Source organism: Narcine bancroftii, chromosome 6, assembly GCF_036971445.1.
Source record: "Narcine bancroftii isolate sNarBan1 chromosome 6, sNarBan1.hap1, whole genome shotgun sequence".
In the NCBI taxonomy this organism is placed as follows: Eukaryota; Metazoa; Chordata; class Chondrichthyes; order Torpediniformes; family Narcinidae; genus Narcine; species Narcine bancroftii.
Genome location: NC_091474.1, coordinates 16,148,700 through 16,166,989, shown reverse-complemented (window position 1 = coordinate 16,166,989; position 18,290 = coordinate 16,148,700). Strand labels below are relative to the sequence as shown.

Genomic DNA, 18,290 nt, shown 5'->3' with positions numbered 1-18,290 from the left:
GGTGTTGCACTTTTGCGACGTCAAATGTAAGAAGAAAGGACATGGTACTTGGCAGGACTCCTGGAAACATCGATTTTACAGATGGTTTTGGACAGCAACTCCATACCTCCCTTAATATGGCAACACAAGTAGACAGGGTGATTTAAAAAAAAAGACTGACAGCATACGATCAGGGCATTGAGTATAAAAGTCAGGAATTCATTCTGTAACTGTGTAAAACTTTGGCCACTTTAAAGTATTGCATGCAGTTCTGGTTATCATATTAATTTAAATTTAAATGTAGATATACAGCACAGTAACAGGCCATTTCAGCCCACTTGAGTTACAACCCCAGTACGTTTTGAAAAGTGGAAGGAAACCGGAGCACCTGGAGGAAGCCCACACAGACCAAAGAGAATGTGCAAACTCCTTCTAGACTGTGCCGGATTCGAACCCGTGTGGCTAGCACTGTAACAGCATTGTGCTAACTGCTACGCTAACCATGAAGGATATGGAAACTCTGGAGATTGCGGAAATTGTTCACCATGATGTTGCCTGGATTAGAGATTATTAGATACAGGGAAAGTTTTATCTGAGCGTCGGTGATTGAGTGACATTCAAATAGAAATATACAAAATCACAGAGTAGATAGTCTTTACCCAAAGTGGAAATGTCAAATACTTGAGTATAACGTTAAGGCGAGGGGGGGGCGAAATTTAAAGGAGATTTACAGATTAAGTTTTTTCCCCCAACACTGGATGGTAGGTGATTGGAATCTGCTGCCAGGGAAGTAGTGGAAGCAAACACAATAGTATCTTTTAACTAAAGGGCGAAAGTAAAACACTAAAGTCTTCAGACACCATGGTTGAAGTAAAAACTCAGGTGGTCAAACAGTGCACTTTATATAGCAAAAATAAAGATATAACCATTGTTTTGGCAGCCTTGACGAAGGGCTCAAGCCCAAAACGTTGATGATAAATCTTTACCTCCTATGGATATTGTGGGACCTGCTGAATTTCTCCAGCACTTTTATGTATTTATTAACTTTTACGAGGCTTTTAGACAGGGACGTGAATAGACAGAAATGAGAGGATATGGACCATGTGCAGGAATATGTGCTGTTTAAAGTGGAATCATGTTCATTGTGGGCCAAAGGGGCTGTACCTGCCTTGTACTGTTCTGTGTTCTAAATGAAAAATCTGTTAGAATATGAGCTGCCTCCTGTTAGAAAGCAGCCTTTGAGACAGAGTTTATGCAAAAAAAATTGCTTGAAATGAAAATTAAAAGAATTTAGGAAAAGAGCAGTATAAGGCCCCCCCAGTGAGGCTATAAAGCAATTATACAATGGACAACTTGGTCTTCATCTCTGCTATTTCTGTGTTCACTACAACAATTCAAATTCTTGCATGTACATTGGGTGTACAAATTTTTGGATGACACTGAGGACGTGTAAAAGACAGAGGTTAGAAATGGTTAGAGACAGATAAAGGGATCTGGGGAATGGAACATAATATGAGAAAATGTGAAAGTGTGCATTTTAGAAAGATTAAAAAAAGGAAGCTGGTTATCGAATGTAGAGAAATTGTAGGGTGCTGAAATGCAAGGGATTGCTTGGTGTCCTGGTGCATGGTTCATAAAAGGTCAATATACGGCACACTTAATAATTAAGGCAAAAGGAATCCTTTCCTTTCAAACCAAGGAAATTGAGTACAATGGTAGGAAAGTTAGACTTCAACCTAAAAGGCTTTGGTGCGACCACATCTGGAGTAGTGTGTACGTGTTGGTCTTATTATTCAAGGAAGGATGTAAATATGCTGGAAGCAGTTGAAAGAAGATTTGTTAGATTAACACCAGGAATGGGTTGTTCAAACAAGCAAGACTTGTATTCTTTGGAGTTTAAAAATGTAAGAGATGACTTGATTGAAAGATGTAAGACTCTGACAATAGTTCACAGGGTGAATGTTGAGACAATGCTTCCTATTGTGGGTAATTTAGACCTGGAAGCCTCTTTTTAAAAAAAAAATGGGATCACCAACACTCAGCAGGTTGTGCAGTGTCCTGAGAAGGCAAAAATAATTTTCCAATATTTCAGGCTCAGGCCTGCGGGACCTGCTGAGTTTTTCCAGCAATTTTGTGTCTTTACTACAATCACAGTGCCTGCAGAACTGCTTTGTTTCACTACTTAAGTCAGGAGATTTTTCTTCTCTCAGAGGTCCTTAAGTATTTAAAACAGTCTTTGAATATTTTTAAGGCATTGGTCATGTTCCACTTGATAAGCGTGTGGTGAAATATTGCTGGTGTGGGTGGAGTTACAGAGCTGAGGTCATAATCTTATGGAATAGCAAAACAAGTATGAGTTTTCTGCTTCTGATTGACGTGATAGCATTTTGTGAGCACTGTATATTTGGGTGGCACAGTTGGTACAGCAGTTAGCACAATGCCTTTACTGCGCCAGCAATTGGGACCGACCGGTCCAGGTGCTGTCTGTAAGTACATTCTCCGTGTGTCTGCGAGGGTTTTCTCTGGGTCTCCGGTTTCATCCCACCATTCAAAACATACTGGGGGTGTAGGTTAATGGGCAGCACACACTCATGGGCTAAAATGGCCTGTTACCATGCTATATGTCTAAATTTAATTAAAAATGTGTGGTCAAAACATCAAAGGAATGCAAAAATTGATAACACTGCAAAATCTCATGTGAAATTGTTTTCGTGCTTCAGTTAACTTAAGTCAGCTACATTACAACCCCTACTTCATTGACAACAATGCTTTCTATTGGGTTAACTTCAAAGCCAAATGCTATCAATGAGAGTGCATTTGGACACAAAGAGGCTGGTCATTCAAGTCCAACTCCAAGGATTTCACCACAAAGACAGAGGATGATAGTTCTTTGCAGGGCTGTGGAATGAATGCTGTACTGGCAGCAATGAACTTGGCCAAGACTTCATACCAAATGCTTTCTGATCTCGAGGGTGAACATGAAAGATGCTGCAGCTTTTAACTGCGGAGCCACAGTTATTCCCAGTATCCTGACTACTATTGATACCTCACTAGAAAGGCACCATTTTTTTCGAGTATATAGAAATTTGCTAATTTTCACGTTATTATTTCTGGAAGCTCACTGGGTTCAGATTGAATATCTACAAACTGCTCTTTCTTGGTTGTAAAACACTTTATAAGGACATCCAGAAAAAGAATTGGACAAGTCTCTTACTTCTTCTTTTCAAATCTGAGATGTCTGAAATAAATTCAGTTATTTTTTTAATGAAATGGGGTATAATTCATGGATATGTTTTGTTATTGAAGTATTTATTAAATTTGAATAATTTTCTGAATGGAATGAAACTAAACTGGCTGATCTTGATTAATTGCAGGGTTAACCTTAACCCAGAGAATCCTCTGTGGGTTGGAGCATGGTGGATCGGTTTCCTCGTAGGTGGAGCAGCAGCTTTCTTGGTGTCTTTCCCAATCTGTGCTTACCCTCGACAACTGCCAGGTACTGGCTGGGCCTGTTATCAGATAACCTCAATAGTGGTATAGAAAAGATGAATGCATTTACTGTACACTCAATTAATTTGTGGCTATTGTATTGGATATATATTTACCCATTTAATTTATTTGGTATGAACAAAATGGGTTTACAGAAAATAATACAGAATAATATTCAATATTTATCAATTAATTTCAAGAGGAACAAATGGGTGTCAGGACATTTTTTTCTCTTGTTAAATTGATAAATATTAAGCAAATGTGAATATTGTGAAGATAATGAATAAGACACTGTTTGTGGGTGTTATTTATACTAACATGCAAAAGGCATTTGATTCAAGTCTCTCGTAACCAGATTTTGACCTGGTTACAAAAGTGGTTTTTAACAGGAGACAGTAGTGATAATGGCAAGAGGTCAAATTGGCAAGAAACAAGAGGGCCTCAACATTGTGTGCATGACTTGGCTTTGGTGATGGGGCCGGAATTTAAATATTCCAATTTACTGAGGCCAGTAATATAAGCAATGCAGATCAAAGCATTAAAATTGCAAAAATGTACAAATTCAAGTGAATGCATATTATAGCAAAATATTCTGGGGAAAAAAATGTCAGTTTATCCACATTAGACCTCATATAAACCCATGGAGAGGTTTTAAAAATGATTAAGAAATAAGAATCCTGATGAAATATTAGTCTTTGCATCTTGAAGACAAGAAATAACACAAGGAGGAGATTATGCTGCATTGTATTGTATTACAAAGCAGTTGAGATCATTATGAATAATGCAAATGTTGCAAATAGCCTGTTAATTATCCCTCATTATGCATGTCCACTATATTCCCACCCATACTCAATGAAGTATTCATAAAAATGTATACAAAGAGGGAGTTTTTACACTCCGCTTTGAGGCCAGCTCCATCCGCAGAGAAAAATCTGCACTTACCTTTTTATCTTTCTTTGGCTTGGCTTCGCGGACGAAGATTTATGGAGGGGGTAAAAAGTCCACGTCAGCTGCAGGCTCGTTTGTGGCTGACAAGTCCGATGCGGGACAGGCAGACACGGTTGCAGCGGTTGCAAGGGAAAATTGGTTGGTTGGGGTTGGGTGTTGGGTTTTTCCTCCTTTGCCTTTTGTCAGTGAGGTGGGGTTTTTATAGAGCAGCCTTAAAAGGCTACTCCAGTGATGCTTTTATGCAGAATGGTGCCTGGGTGCATCCTCCGGAGCTGATGTAGGCGAGCCGACTGTTGCTGCAGAGCCGCCCGTTAACGTGACGGCATAAATATGTGACGAGCAATGGCTGTCTTCGTTACCCATAATCCCCACGCAGCTGGAACCACTCTGGGAAATGCAGAGCCGTTCCAAATGCATGTGGGATTATGGGTAACGAGGTCGGCCACTGATCATTCTTCTGCCCAACCAAATCTCCATTTAAAAAAAAATCTAGCCTATCCAATGCAATCAACACCTGCCTGACAGCATCTTCCTCCGCTTGCTCCTGGGCCTAGAGCTAAGTCACCTGCAAATGCTCTGCTACTCTGGAGTATATAGTGATTATAGTTGCATCCTACGGTGGGAGTGCATACCAGTGAGGATTTACAATCAACAACAGTGGAGAGACCTTCCACAAGACAGGGTGTTTAGAAATGCAAATAGACAGCCGTGATATTTTACCTACACATTCATCTGCAGTTATCTTTCCCTCGATGACTCGGAGCCTTGAGAGTTGACCACAACATTCACAAAATGTTTTATAATTTATTTTCAGGAATATTAAAACAAAAAATATATAAGTTTCAATTAAAAGACCTTGATAACTGAAAGACGAGAAGTAAACCTCGAATACAAAATAATTTGTCAGTGCCTTAATTAGATTGTATTGAACATTTTCAACATTGTGGAAAGGACTTGCTAGCTTTCTGATAAAGCTGGTTCGACTGTAGGCCACTTCATGTCAGGTCTCCGGCTACGGAGCAGATAGAAAAATTGGAACTTACCTTTCAGACAGCAGCCCTAAAAGGATGTTCCAGCGCCCCATTCATATCCAGAGGCACCTCATAACACCCTCTGGATCCAACGGAGGTGGGGTGACTGGTGCCGTAGCGCCATCTGTCATCAATACGCGGCAGAGCAATGGTTGTCTTCCCTACCCATAATCCACCACATAGCTGGAACCGCTCTGAGTTTCCCAGAACAGTTTCAACTGTGTGGGGAATTATGGGTAGGGAAGAAGACCATTGCTCTGCTGCGTTTTGAGCTGCAGAGAACAGCCCAGATGGCCGGAGCGGCCCGGTGTGGCTGTCCCGGCCTGCACCGGCCGTCCCCTGATGACCCCCGCTGCCCCGCCGTTCCTTGCTGACAGCTCCCGCTGCCCCAACTGCCCCAAGGGCTCCCCGCCTCTCCTGACTTGGAAGGAGAGGGGTGAGTGGGAAGATGGGTCGTGGGCTGATGGCATCATCAGCCCACCCTTAAACAGTCGCTTAGCACGGCTGTACATTCAGATTGATCGGCGGAGGGCTGTGCTTCGGAGAGTATTCCTCTCAGAGAGGGGTTGGAATATGCGGCTCGGAGACCACCTCCACACATTCAGAGAGGTAGGTCATTATGCGTTTTGGCGGACTTTCTCTGCCTTTACATCTCAACTTTTGGGCTATCTGAAATGGCCTATTGCAAGAATGCACCATACCTTTTGTCTCGAGTCTCCACCTGAGTCAGGAATGCTAATGCAAACGATATTTAAAATATTTGTCCATTAATATGTTATGGAAGCAATAATAATTGGCATTTTGCAAAGATCAATGTGCAACAGATTTTTTTTCACTGAAGCATGTGTCTGATAAGCAAAGACAGGCTCTATATGAATGAAGGAATGATGTGCTTTGCATAGACTATGACATGTCTGTAAATATTAATGAGGAGACTGATACAGTTGGGGAAAGGAATTCTGTACTAACGAGAGTGAAATGGCTATGGCCCCCTTGTTAATGATAATGACAGCTGACAGCTTAAAACTTCCAGCACCTGCATCAGAGGCGCACAAATTAAACATGATGCAATGTGCTCTGCGAATTCACAGAAGATGAGCTTGTATCACTGTGCGCTTGAAGGCTGAGACCGGAAGATAATGTTCTCAGGCTACGCCTTGGATTTCACCAACTGGAACACAACCACCTTGTCTCTTGAGGGCATATCAGAAATGGAATCTGGCACCAAGTACTTAACCATTTACAGCCACTCCCAGAAATTAATTTTGTCCACCCAGGTTTAATTGTATTGGGCTGTAATTCTAATGCACGGTGAAACCAAATCACTGAGTGCTGTAACAGCGGCTTGGATGCTGTGAACACATCAGGATAATATTAATTGCAACATTATTAATTATCTTGTCAGATGAGTAAGAAAGTGAAACTTTCAATTTAATCCAATTGATTTGAGGAACTACTTGTGAGGAGGCAGACAGGGGAAAAAGGAGCCCAATTAATGGGATTATAGTGAGAATTGTACAGAAGACCTCGGGGTGCATGTGCAAAAGTCCCTGATGTTTACTCAGTTCCATTCAAAAGATTATGGTGATCAGGCAAAATTAACAGTGGGCTATTTAGAATTGAGAGTCAAGTTTATTGTCACTTGATTGTGCAAGTACATCTCAACTATACAGCGTTCTCCGAACCTTGGTGCAAAACATGCAGACACACAACCAGACATAACACACTTACAGACAAACACTCCATATGCAGGACAAGTATTTCATCTATACAAATAAATAAATGTTGTTTCCTAATATGAGAGTCTTGGATGGTCAGTGTGAGCAGTTTGTTGGTCGTCCAGCCTGGTGAAGCTGGCTCTGATGTTTCTGTATCTCTTCCCCAATGGGAGCAGCTAAAAGATGCTGTGTGCAGAGTTGATTCTGCATGCTCTCCTTAGACAATGATCCTGGTAGAACATGTCGTTGGGGGGAGGGACACCTCAGTGATCCTCTCTGCTGCTCTTATGTTCCTGTGGATTGACCTCTGATCCATTTCTCTGCAGCAATCATCTGTGATGCAGCCGCCCAGGATGCTCTCGATAGAGCTCCGGTAGAAGGTTGACATAATGGTGGCCAATAGCCGTGCCTGCATCAGTCTTCTCAGGAAGTGCAGTTACTGTTGCGCCTTATTGACAAGTGAGGAGATGGGTGTTCATAATAGGTCATTGGTTAAGTGAACTTTAAGTGACTTGGTACATTCCACTCTCTGCTGCAGTGCTGTTGATGTGCAGTGGAGGGTGGTCATTCCTGGTCCTCCTGAAGTCCACGACCATCTCCTTTGTCTTGTCCATGTTGTCGCACATTATGGAAGCAATAATAATTGACATTTTCCGAAGATCAATGTGCAACGATTTTTTTTCACTGAAGCATGTGTCTGATGAGCAAAGACAGGCTCTATATGAATTCACAGAAGATGAGCTTGTATCACTGTGCGCCTGAAGGCTGAGACCGAAAGATAATGTTCTCAGGCTACACCTTGGATTTCACCAACTGGAACACAACCACCTTGTCTCTCGAGGGCATATCACAAGATTTTCCACCTCTGTAGTGCAACTCATCGTTGTTCCTGATGAGGCCGACGACTGTTGTGTCATCTGCGAACAATGACACGGTTGGAGCTGGATCTGGCGATGCAGTCGTGGGTCAGTAGCATGAACAGGAGCAGCCCAAGCACACAGCCCTGACATGCACCAGTGCTCGATATGATGGTGCACAACGTTTTGCTACAGACAAAGGCAGAGTGTGACCATTTCATTAGGAAGTCCAGGATCCAGTTACAGAGAGGGGTATTGAGTCCCAGTGACAGCTTCTCCACTAGCCTCTGGGGAATAAGTATATTAAACGCCAAGCTGAAGTCAATGAACAGCATCCTGGTGAATGAGACATCATTCTCCAGATAGGTCAGAAGAGAGTGAAGGGGCAAGGCTTACTCTCGTCAAAAGAACAGTTTCTTCCGTAGGCCAATTTAAATAGGTGGGAAGTGTGCTTTGATACATTCCATCACCCTATGCTTGAAGCATTTACTAATGGTGGAGGTCAGTGTCACAGGGCGGATGTCAGTGAGGCCTGTTATTGTCGCCCTCCTGCGTACCAGGATGATGGTAGCTGCCTTGAAACCTGGTCTGCTGCAGTGAGGTTTTAAGAGGTAATGAATCTTGGGAGTCCTCAATCATGGAGGGCTGTGGATGCTCAACCATTAAGTTAATTCAAAACCAAGATCAATAATTTTCAGGATTACTCAGGAAATCAGAAAGCAGCACAGTTTGCGCAATGCAGTGACCCAGGTTCGAATCCAGTGCTGTCTGTAAGGAGTTTGTACATTCTCCCCATGTCTGCGTGGGTTTCCTCTGGGCACTGGAGTGCTGGAGAAAAGGAAGGGGGAAGAGTGGAAGACAAGGGAGTGACCTAATAGAAACTGGAGAACTCAATGTTAATGCCATCTAGTTGGAGAGTGCCTTGACTGAATATTGGGTGTTGCTCCTCCAGTTTACGGATGGCCTTGGTTTTGCACGGGGCAGACACGTTGGCACGGGAGCGGAGGCTGGAATTGGAATGGGTGGCCAGTGGGAGATCCCTGCCATTGCTGAGGACAGAGTGGAAGTGCTCTATGCAACGATCTCCAAGTTTGCGTCTAGTCTCTTTGATGTCGAGAAGGTCACAGCGGGATCACCGACCGGATGCAGTAGATGACCCCTGCAGATTCGCAAGTGAAGTGTTGCTTCACTTAGCTGGACTGCTTGGGACCTCAAATCATGGTGAGGGGAAAAAGTGTGGGCACAAGCACTTCCTGTAGCAGAAGTCGTAGGTACCAAGTGGACGATTGGTGGGTAGGGAGGAGGTGTGGGTGCATTCATCGATTCCTGGAGTCACAGGGGTAGATACCAAGGGGGTGATGTATGGGGAGGGATGAGTGGACAAGGCAGTCACAGCAGAAGGCAGAGAGAGGAAGAGAGTGGTAAATATGACTGGTGGTGGGATCTCGTTGTAGGTGACGGAAATTGCAGATATGTTGGATGCAGAGGCTGGTGGGAACAAGGTGAAATCCTGTCCTTGTTGCTGCAGTCTCTTGAGTTTCCAATCTTTTGTGGCTGCTCCAATTGAACAAGTTTAAAACTGTTGGTGCTATAAAATATTGTGACCACAGGGTTTCAAAATTGCCAGTGATAAACATTTTAATATAGGCTTTTTCATTAAGGGTAACCCAGATTATGGGATTGGAGTATAAAAGTAAAGCAATGTTATTGGAATCACTACAGGGTTCTAGTTAGACAGCCTCTGGAATATTTTTGGAAAGTTCCTTCGCTGAGGAATGATATGGCTATCTTAGAGTTTACCAAAACCTCACTAAGCTAATTCCTATGAGAGGGGGGGGGAATTTTGCTCGCAAGTGAAGTTCATTTAACAAATTCTTTATTCCCTAGCTTTTGAGGAATGGGTGGTGACTTCTGAGAAACAAAAACTTTAAGGGATTTGGGTGTCAAGAAATAGGGGGCATTGCTCTGCTGTGTTTTATTTATTGTTATTAATGTGCGACCTGCAGTATGAGTCGACTTGTGTGGATAGAATGCAAAGCAAAGGTTTTTATTTGAATCTCAGTCCACATAACAATAAATCAATTGAATGTAATCAATTCCAGCATCTCAATAAAGACTTTGGACTGTAAATCATGACCTTGGCCATCCCAAAGACAACTCGTGCTCAATGATAAAAGACCTTGATGACCTCACACATTGAGTAGGTTCAAGACCCAGATCTGTAGATAATTATATTGCAGAGTGGCTCTCTAATAATCTTCATATGACTGTAATTCGTGTGCTATTTTTCTTGTAACAAAATCAATTAAAATCAGAAAACAAATATGACTCATTTACAACTGAATTCCTGTCCCTCTACGTGTATTTGCTCACTTTTGTTTTGCATTTTACTCCACAGCACCGTGAAACCTACGCTTGCGTTGCTAAAGTTTTCTAAGAATGTGCAACAACTCATATTTTCATTGCTCTCTTTGCCTTTAGAGGTGTTGGAGTCACTTCTTGTAATTGTTGAAACCATGGACCTAGTTTCTGAGAGCATCTATTTTAAATTTTTGCCTGTTGTACTTTAGATGCAAGAGGCTACAGTTGCTGGAAACTGATGCAAAAGGAGTCTGTAGACTTTCTTGTTTCTCTCCAACCTGCTGCGTGAGATCAATGGTTCAGATCTGTGGAGGGAAACAAAGTGTTGATGTTTTAGGTGGAGACTTTTCATCAGTCTTCCCCAGTTCCACCAGCAACTTGTTCTCCCCTTGTTTGTGTGGTAAAAGGAGAACCAAATGAGCATCATTTATATTTGGTCAACCCATTGTATCTGTCTTCTGCAAACTGAGCTGTAATGTAGAAGTTGGGTTGTGTTTTGCAAAGTTTGCAATTAACTCAAGATCTGCCCACAGTTTGTGAAATAGGGGTTATCATGCAACTGAAAATCACAAAATAGTTCAGAATTGGTCTTTTGTTTCCAATGTTGAGGACTCTAAAACCCAGCAGCAATACAAATTCACCAAGACAATGGCTACTTAAACAGATCTTGCTTTTAATTATCTTTAAACAGGAAAATAGGATCAAACTTAAACTTATTGCTATTAACTTAACCACCTTCTAATTTTAAGTGAATATGTGTGTGTGTGAGTTCAGAAAAGTTATTTAATTCACGGTCCAATCTCACTTCTCACTCCTCCAAGTTCACTGGTTGCAGCCATTTTCAGTTCATCAATCAAGTGCCATGTCTTGATTATAATAAATTTGTTGATTTCCTGAATTCTGTCTCAATTATTGATCAGTATTAGTGGTCTGAGCACCAGGCACTGTAATGCGCAGTAGTATGGCTGGTCGCCCTGTTGGTTCGGATGATAGAAATGCAGTAGATATCCAGCGTAATTCAGTCTGCATCAAAACTGTAAATTCAGTAAACCCCCCCTCACGGAAGGAATCTATATCTTGCTTCATTTCAGAGTCACTTTAAACCTTGGCACCCAATTTTGCATTGTTTTGATGCAGCGCGTTGCCACAACACTGAGCCTGCAACGGGAGACATCAATCCACTGTACTCTGTTCTTTAACAAAGTTCAATACCATAATTATCAGGAAAATATTTACAGAACAAATATTCTGCTTGAGAATGCTTGGGCTATTCTATTAAATTGTAATATCATGGATGAAGTCTTCGTCGTTCTTTTTTGTGTCTGTTGCTTTACTGCTTTATTATTTTCCATCCAATAGTACATCTGCCCTGAATTGTTCCACACCAAACTCCTTATAACGTAGGGGGAGAAGCATCTGGTTACATCCCTGCAGTCTACTGCCACCATGTGGGCATCACACTGGCATTCAAAGGCCAAACCATACCGATGAAAGAAAGCAATTAATCAGACTTAGTATTTGGAGACAGAAGGATTCATCTCCACTTGCCCGCACTACCAGCAATAAGGCTTAAGCCAATAATACAACATATTGTATTGTTTCAAAATGGGAACGTTACTTTCCTAATTAATTGTGTCTTCAATGATAAATAACAATTTTTACAGCTGCAATAAGGAGAGAAAATGCTAGGAATACTCTGATAACATCTGAGGAGAGAAAACCAGCGTCACCATTTCAGATCAATGAACTTTCATGTGTCCCTGTGCTGTCAGATACCTGTTGATCTTTAATACAGTTACTGTGTAATACAGTAGGCAAAAACAACTCTTCCTTGTTGAGGAAACCAATGAAGGGGTTATTTCAAAATGGCTTCTGTTTGTGTGGCAAATTCTAATATTACACTTTCTTTCTACATGTTATTCCATAATGCATGCATGGTTATAATTAGTAGTTATCATTTAAAGATGTGTATGCTTAGTGTTTGGCTGTAGGGTTTGTGGTTGCTAAGTCCACAGCTGAATAGCTTTTCTGTAAATTAGAGTCCCAAAGGTATCTGGCAATGAGGGTCTCGGAAGCTCATCAGCTGAAGGATGGGAGCCAGCAGACTGCATTGGAGCCTAATTTCGGGAAGACATTAAGGGACTTGCCCAGGTAATGTGCAGGGTTGAAATGATGATGCTTAATTGCCTGTCATCTGCATCTTGCTGTATTCTGCTTATTGAAGTCGAGGCTCTTTCCACAAAGAGCCTACACACTTGGCACATTTCCAAATTATGTACCAGGAGATGATTCCATTATAGGTGGCTAACATTAGCAGTCATTGGACAAAATTGGGGGGGGGGTTAAGTTTATTGTCGTCCAATTATTCGCATACAACCTGGCGAAACAGTGCATCTCCAGACTATACTGCACACCCACAGACACACAATACACCCTACACACAAATTACAGGTATACATAGTGATGCAAATATAGTCTCATTAGCCTGGCAGTCCTGGTTTCTATATTCCTGTATCTCTTCCATGAAGGTAATGCTGGATGATAAGGGTCCTTGATGATTCTTTGAGCCCCCTTTAAGCACTACTCCCTGTAAATTTCATTGATAGAGGGAAGGGAGACCCCAATGATCTTCTCAACAGTTTTGATCACCCTCCACACTGACCTCTGATCTGATGCTTTGCAGCTACCATACCACACTATGATGCAGCCAGCGTTCACTATATTGATAGAACATTGTGAGGATGGTGGCCAGTAGCCTTGTTCTTCTCAACCTCCTTAGGAAGTGTAGCCACTGCTGCCCCTTCCTGACTAATGATTTGTGTTGTGGGTCCAGGACACACAATGGACAGCAAGAAACTTTGTGCTATGTTAGTGAAAGACCTTTGATTACATTTGCACTTGTGAAAGACCTTTGATTACATTTTTCCTCTTAATTCCAAAATATTTTTCCATCTTTCCTTGGATGTAATTTTGGACAATACTTTGGAGAGAGTGAGGGAAAGAGTTGAGGGGAGATTCACCAGGATGAAATATTTCCACAATTAGGAGAGATTGGAAAGGCTAGGTTTGTTTCCCTTGGAATAGCAGAGACTGAGGGGATAATGATCGAGGTCTGCAATCTTATGAGATTTGTAGGCCGGTTGGAGGTTTAAAACCAAATGTTTAAGATGTAGAGGAAGAGGTGATCTGAGAAAGATTTTTTTTCCCACTCAGGGAGTAGTTGAAATCTAGAATTCACTGTCTGAGATGGTGGTGAAGACCGATATTCTCAACAATTCATGATCAGCTGAAATGGCAAGGCACAGTCGACTGCAGACCAAGTTCTGTTGAATGAAATTAGTATAGAGAAGTATTCGATGTTTTAAATTTTTCATTTTATTCACAACACGGTAGAAGCCAAACCCGGCCATTTAAACCTGTGCTGTCAAATTACACCCAAATTAACTGACAATTAACTGTACACTTTGAAGGGGAGGAGGAGGAAACCCATGCAGACACAGAGAGAGTGTACAAACTCCTTTCAGACAGTGCCAGATTCGAACCCGGGTCACTGCCGCTGTAATAGCATTGATATGGACATGGTGGACCTATTTTTGTGTTGTGTGACTTTGACACTAGATCCAAGGACATTGAGTCATCTACGTTCTCCAATCCCTTCCACCCTGAGCGTTGGCCTTCCATTTATTACTATTCTGAGTAACTGATCCAAGCTTGGACTTCATCTCCAGCAATAAACAATAACTCCTCCCCACCCCTAACCATCTCCGTCTTCCATGTCCCACCACACGCATGCAAGCCCTAATCTTTATCATGCAGCCTGGGCCTCTTGTACTATAGAACCTGGCAGTGACAAATCAATATGTATTTCCTGGTGCAACTTGTTATACTATTGAATGCATTTTCTTTGGTATTCAGATGTATCAAAAAGCTTGTAATATAGGAAGATGAGTAATATTTGGGCAGGAAACACGAGGTGAAAACAATTTCAGCTTTGTTTCAAAATGAACACACATAATTCCCTGAGGTAATTTGGGTGTGTGCTCTACATGGATCATTTCTGAAGCACCCTTTTAAACCAATACATCCATTTTAATTCCGACCAAAATGCAAGAGAGCAGAGAACACCAGCACTATGGACAGAACAGGAGCAAATCAATTAAATATAGGCCCTTTAGCATTGAAAGATCCCAGAGAAGCTCATTGGAAAGCAGTCAAACAATTGATACCAATAAAAATACACTGAAATGTTGGAAGAGGCTCAACTGGTCTTCCAACATTCATAGGAAGTAAATATATATTACTGATATTTTGGGCCTGAGGCCTTTTTCAATGTATAAGCAAAAATCAGGCAGATGTCTTTATTAAAAATTAGAGATTAAGGGGAAGAATGGGAGGGGGACAAGTCCAGACCAAACAGCCAAATTGTGTTAATTAGATATGATGAGGAAAAATTAGAATTAACGTTGGCTCAGCGAAAGGAGACAAAGGGGGAGAGAGAGAGAGATGTTTTTTTTTTTTGTTTTGTTTTTTACACAGTCGCTGCGTTCCAGGAAGTTATTCCCAATTTCTCTGAATGCAGTCTGTGTAAAAAGATCAGAATGGGAATAAGGACTCATTTCTGTTCTGATGTTTTACCTCCTTGGCTCCTAGTTATTTTCATGGATCGCTTTCAGTCTAAACTGAACTGCAGGCTATCTGTGAACAACAGGCCAATGAATAGGACGTCCAGCCCCCTTAAACACCGCACTTCAGGTATTCTGTTAAGTGAGCAGTGTAATATGGATATTTGGAGTTTTGGTCATTCCTGTGTGAATGGCCACTCCCAGAAGGTAGGGAGACGCTTCAGAACAGAAAAAAAATCACACGTTCTATGTAAAAAAAAAACATAAATGACAGAGCTGGGAGAAAGCCCACAGGGTGAAGAAGATGGAGGATGGGAGGGGTTAACATAAACTGGAGATGTCTGTGTTAATGCCATCCGGTTGGAGGATTCCGAGATAGAGATGGGGTGTTGTTCCTCAGATTTATGGTGGTCTCAATCTGGCAGTGCATGCAACCATGAGCAGACATGTCAGCAAGGGAAGGGGACAGGGAATAGAAACAGATGGCCGCTGGGAGATTCACGCTGTGGCGGAGGGCAGAGCCGAGGTCTCTCTGATGTAGAGGAGACCAGGATGGGAGCACCAGATGTGGTAGGTGACTCCTGCAGATTCACAAGTCCCTTGGAAAGACTGCTTGAGTGATACCAGGCTAAATTGGGGAAAGTTTTGAAGTAGGAAAGGGAGAAAGTAAGACAAAAGATGGGAATTTCAGGGCATTTCAGAGACTCCGGTCTCTGAATTAGAAACGTAACCACTACACCAGCAACATACCTCTTACCGAAAAGAGGAATGAAAAGATTTTTATGTGGGAACTTGATTGTCAAGCTATTTACACATCTGCACGCATGACCAAGCTCCTTGCTTTCATTACAGGTCAGCAGTACTATTGCTGAGGAATCCAGCGTTTGTCTTTCTCTGCCTGTCCGGAGCAACTGAAGCTACTCTGATATCTGGAATGTCCACCTTTGGACCCAAGTTCCTTGAATCGCAGTTTGGCATGAGTTCCTCTCAAGGTGCCACCCTATTTGGTAAGAACGGAATGGAGCTAGGCTAATTGATGGTCTTCACTTTGCATGAAACCCATTAATGAATCTTAGTGCAGGCAAAGGGTTTGTTTGGTGGGGGGGGGGGGGGGGGGGGTTTAGTTTTGTTCCCTTGGGAAATTCGGATTTATTGATTCACAAATTGGCTTCTGAGTGGGTATGGGTTTCAAATTGAGACAGTTAATAAATAGCAAATGAGAATGTTAACCAAAATCTAGTAGAAATTCATCCAGGATTGCAGATGCAAACCATGGGGTTTGTTTCCAAAATTTCTGAAATGTAGCACAATATGCTAATGCTATTATGCATTTAGAAAATGCTGAGTATTTTATAAAGTTAAGGATTTAACTTACTCTATTGCGAGAGGATATGCTATGTCATTCATCCGGACCAGTTTAGCAAATATTGTTCATTTCATTTTTCTCCTTCAGGCACGACTAGTGTAGCGGTTAGCGCACCATCGACCTGGGTTCAAATCTGGCGCTGTCTGTCAGGAGTTGGTACATTCTCCCCGTGCCTGCATGGGTTTCCTCTGGGGTCTCCGGTTTCCTCCCACTCTCCAAAACTTCTGAGGTTGCAGGTTAACTTGAGTGTAATTGGGCAGCATGGGTTTAAGTAGCTGAGATCGGTTTCTAACTTGCTGTAAATAAAATAAAAACCATTACACATTGCAAAAGATGTTCCTCAAATGCATCACGTTATCACTTGCTGAATGGACACATTTTGTGAGCTTTTGATCTTCTTTACTCATTTCCAGGCTACCTTGTCGTCCCAGCGGGTGGAGGTGGCACTTTCCTGGGTGGATTTTTCGTGAATAAATTAAAACTCCGTTGTGCAGGAATCATCAAGTTTTGTATTACATGCACAGTCCTCAGCCTGTTGGCCATCTTCATTGTCAGCATTAATTGTCCCAACATGCCTGTGGTTGGGATCACTTCAACTTTCAATGGCAGGTAGGAGCACACAGTTCATTTTCAAATTTAATTTTATGCAATTTCTTGCAATCTTGGGCATATACCAAGCTATAATGCAATCAGACAGGGCACCATCTACTGTGCCTCTCAATAATTTAACGGGACCAACGTCAGCTGTTGATGTTCAGTAGTAAAGAACGTTTGGTAGGTAGGGTGTGTTTTTATTATTTATCATTTTGTGGAATGATTTGAATATTATTATAATGTGTCCTCAATATAGAGTTAAAGTATGATGATACCGACTTTTGGCGATTGACTGTAAGCGTGGAATGGTTAGCATAGGGGCTAGTGCAACATTGTTACAGCCCCAGCCACCAGTGTTTGAATTTAAATTCTGTAAGTTATGGGAATTACTTGATTAAAACGAGCTTAAAAATTAAAGACTACAACAACGATTTTTTTCCCCCCCAAATTACTTCACATTTTGCACGGTCTTTTGTCTTTTAAACAGTGTATTCTTAAATGCAGATGTACTAGTTTAGGCATTGGGAGGGTGAGTCTCAGTCAACTGGAAAGTTTGCATTTCCGGCATCTGCGATGCCTGCGGATGCTGGATAATGGGGATTTTACTGTATTGAATTCAATTTGAATCTTGGGCTACAGCACAGTAGTCCAATTAACCTACCCACCACGTACACATTTGGAGGGTTTTCTTGTGATGTGATCAACCGAGAATGTCGTTAATTTGACCTTGAGGCACTTTTTTCCGACAGCTTTTATGATGGCCCAATCAATTTGACTGCAACTTGCAATGCTGACTGCAATTGTTTGATGGAATTGTATAATCCAGTATGCGGAGCTGATGGTTTAATGTACTACTCGCCTTGTCACGCTGGATGCATGGAGTTCAATTCAACAATATCATCAAATGGCAGAAAGGTGACTTTTTTTCCCCCTCTCCTTATGTGCGTTTATCAGCAGACAAACTCTGCAAGGCTGGAAATCCTTTAAAGTTCTATGTACCCAAAACAAATGGTGTATATTGATCTTTTGTCTATTTATGGAACATGCGAGAAGGGAATATTTTCTATACTGGTGCAACTGGGTCACCTCTGTGTATACCTAATAAAATTGGGCTCTATGGAATTTAGCTTATGTGCATAGTTTACAAAGCATGAAATAGTAAAAAAATAATTTTACAGTATTTTGGAATTATTGGGGCTTCTGAACATTTTTTTAAAAAGTTGGTGACTCTGAGCTTTTAGAGAATAGAGTACAGATATGCAATCTTTTATCCGAAATTCTAAAAACTGAAAACCTCCAAAACCCAAACATATTTTCTGTGGATG

General features: G+C 41.7%; 1 protein-coding gene across 4 annotated transcripts in view; it reads left to right on the top strand.

Annotated features, from left to right (window-relative positions):
- The window catches only part of slco4a1 (solute carrier organic anion transporter family, member 4A1), a 141,795-nt gene that overhangs the window by 111,900 nt on the left and 11,605 nt on the right, over nt 1-18,290 (top strand). For all 4 annotated transcript variants that reach the window (XM_069884112.1, XM_069884114.1, XM_069884113.1 and 1 more), the window contains 5 exons: nt 3,354-3,475; nt 12,423-12,534; nt 15,858-16,012; nt 16,785-16,980; nt 17,715-17,880. In XM_069884112.1, coding sequence (XP_069740213.1) covers nt 3,354-3,475; nt 12,423-12,534; nt 15,858-16,012; nt 16,785-16,980; nt 17,715-17,880 — 751 coding nt within the window. The remainder of the gene's footprint in view (nt 1-3,353; nt 3,476-12,422; nt 12,535-15,857; nt 16,013-16,784; nt 16,981-17,714; nt 17,881-18,290) is intronic.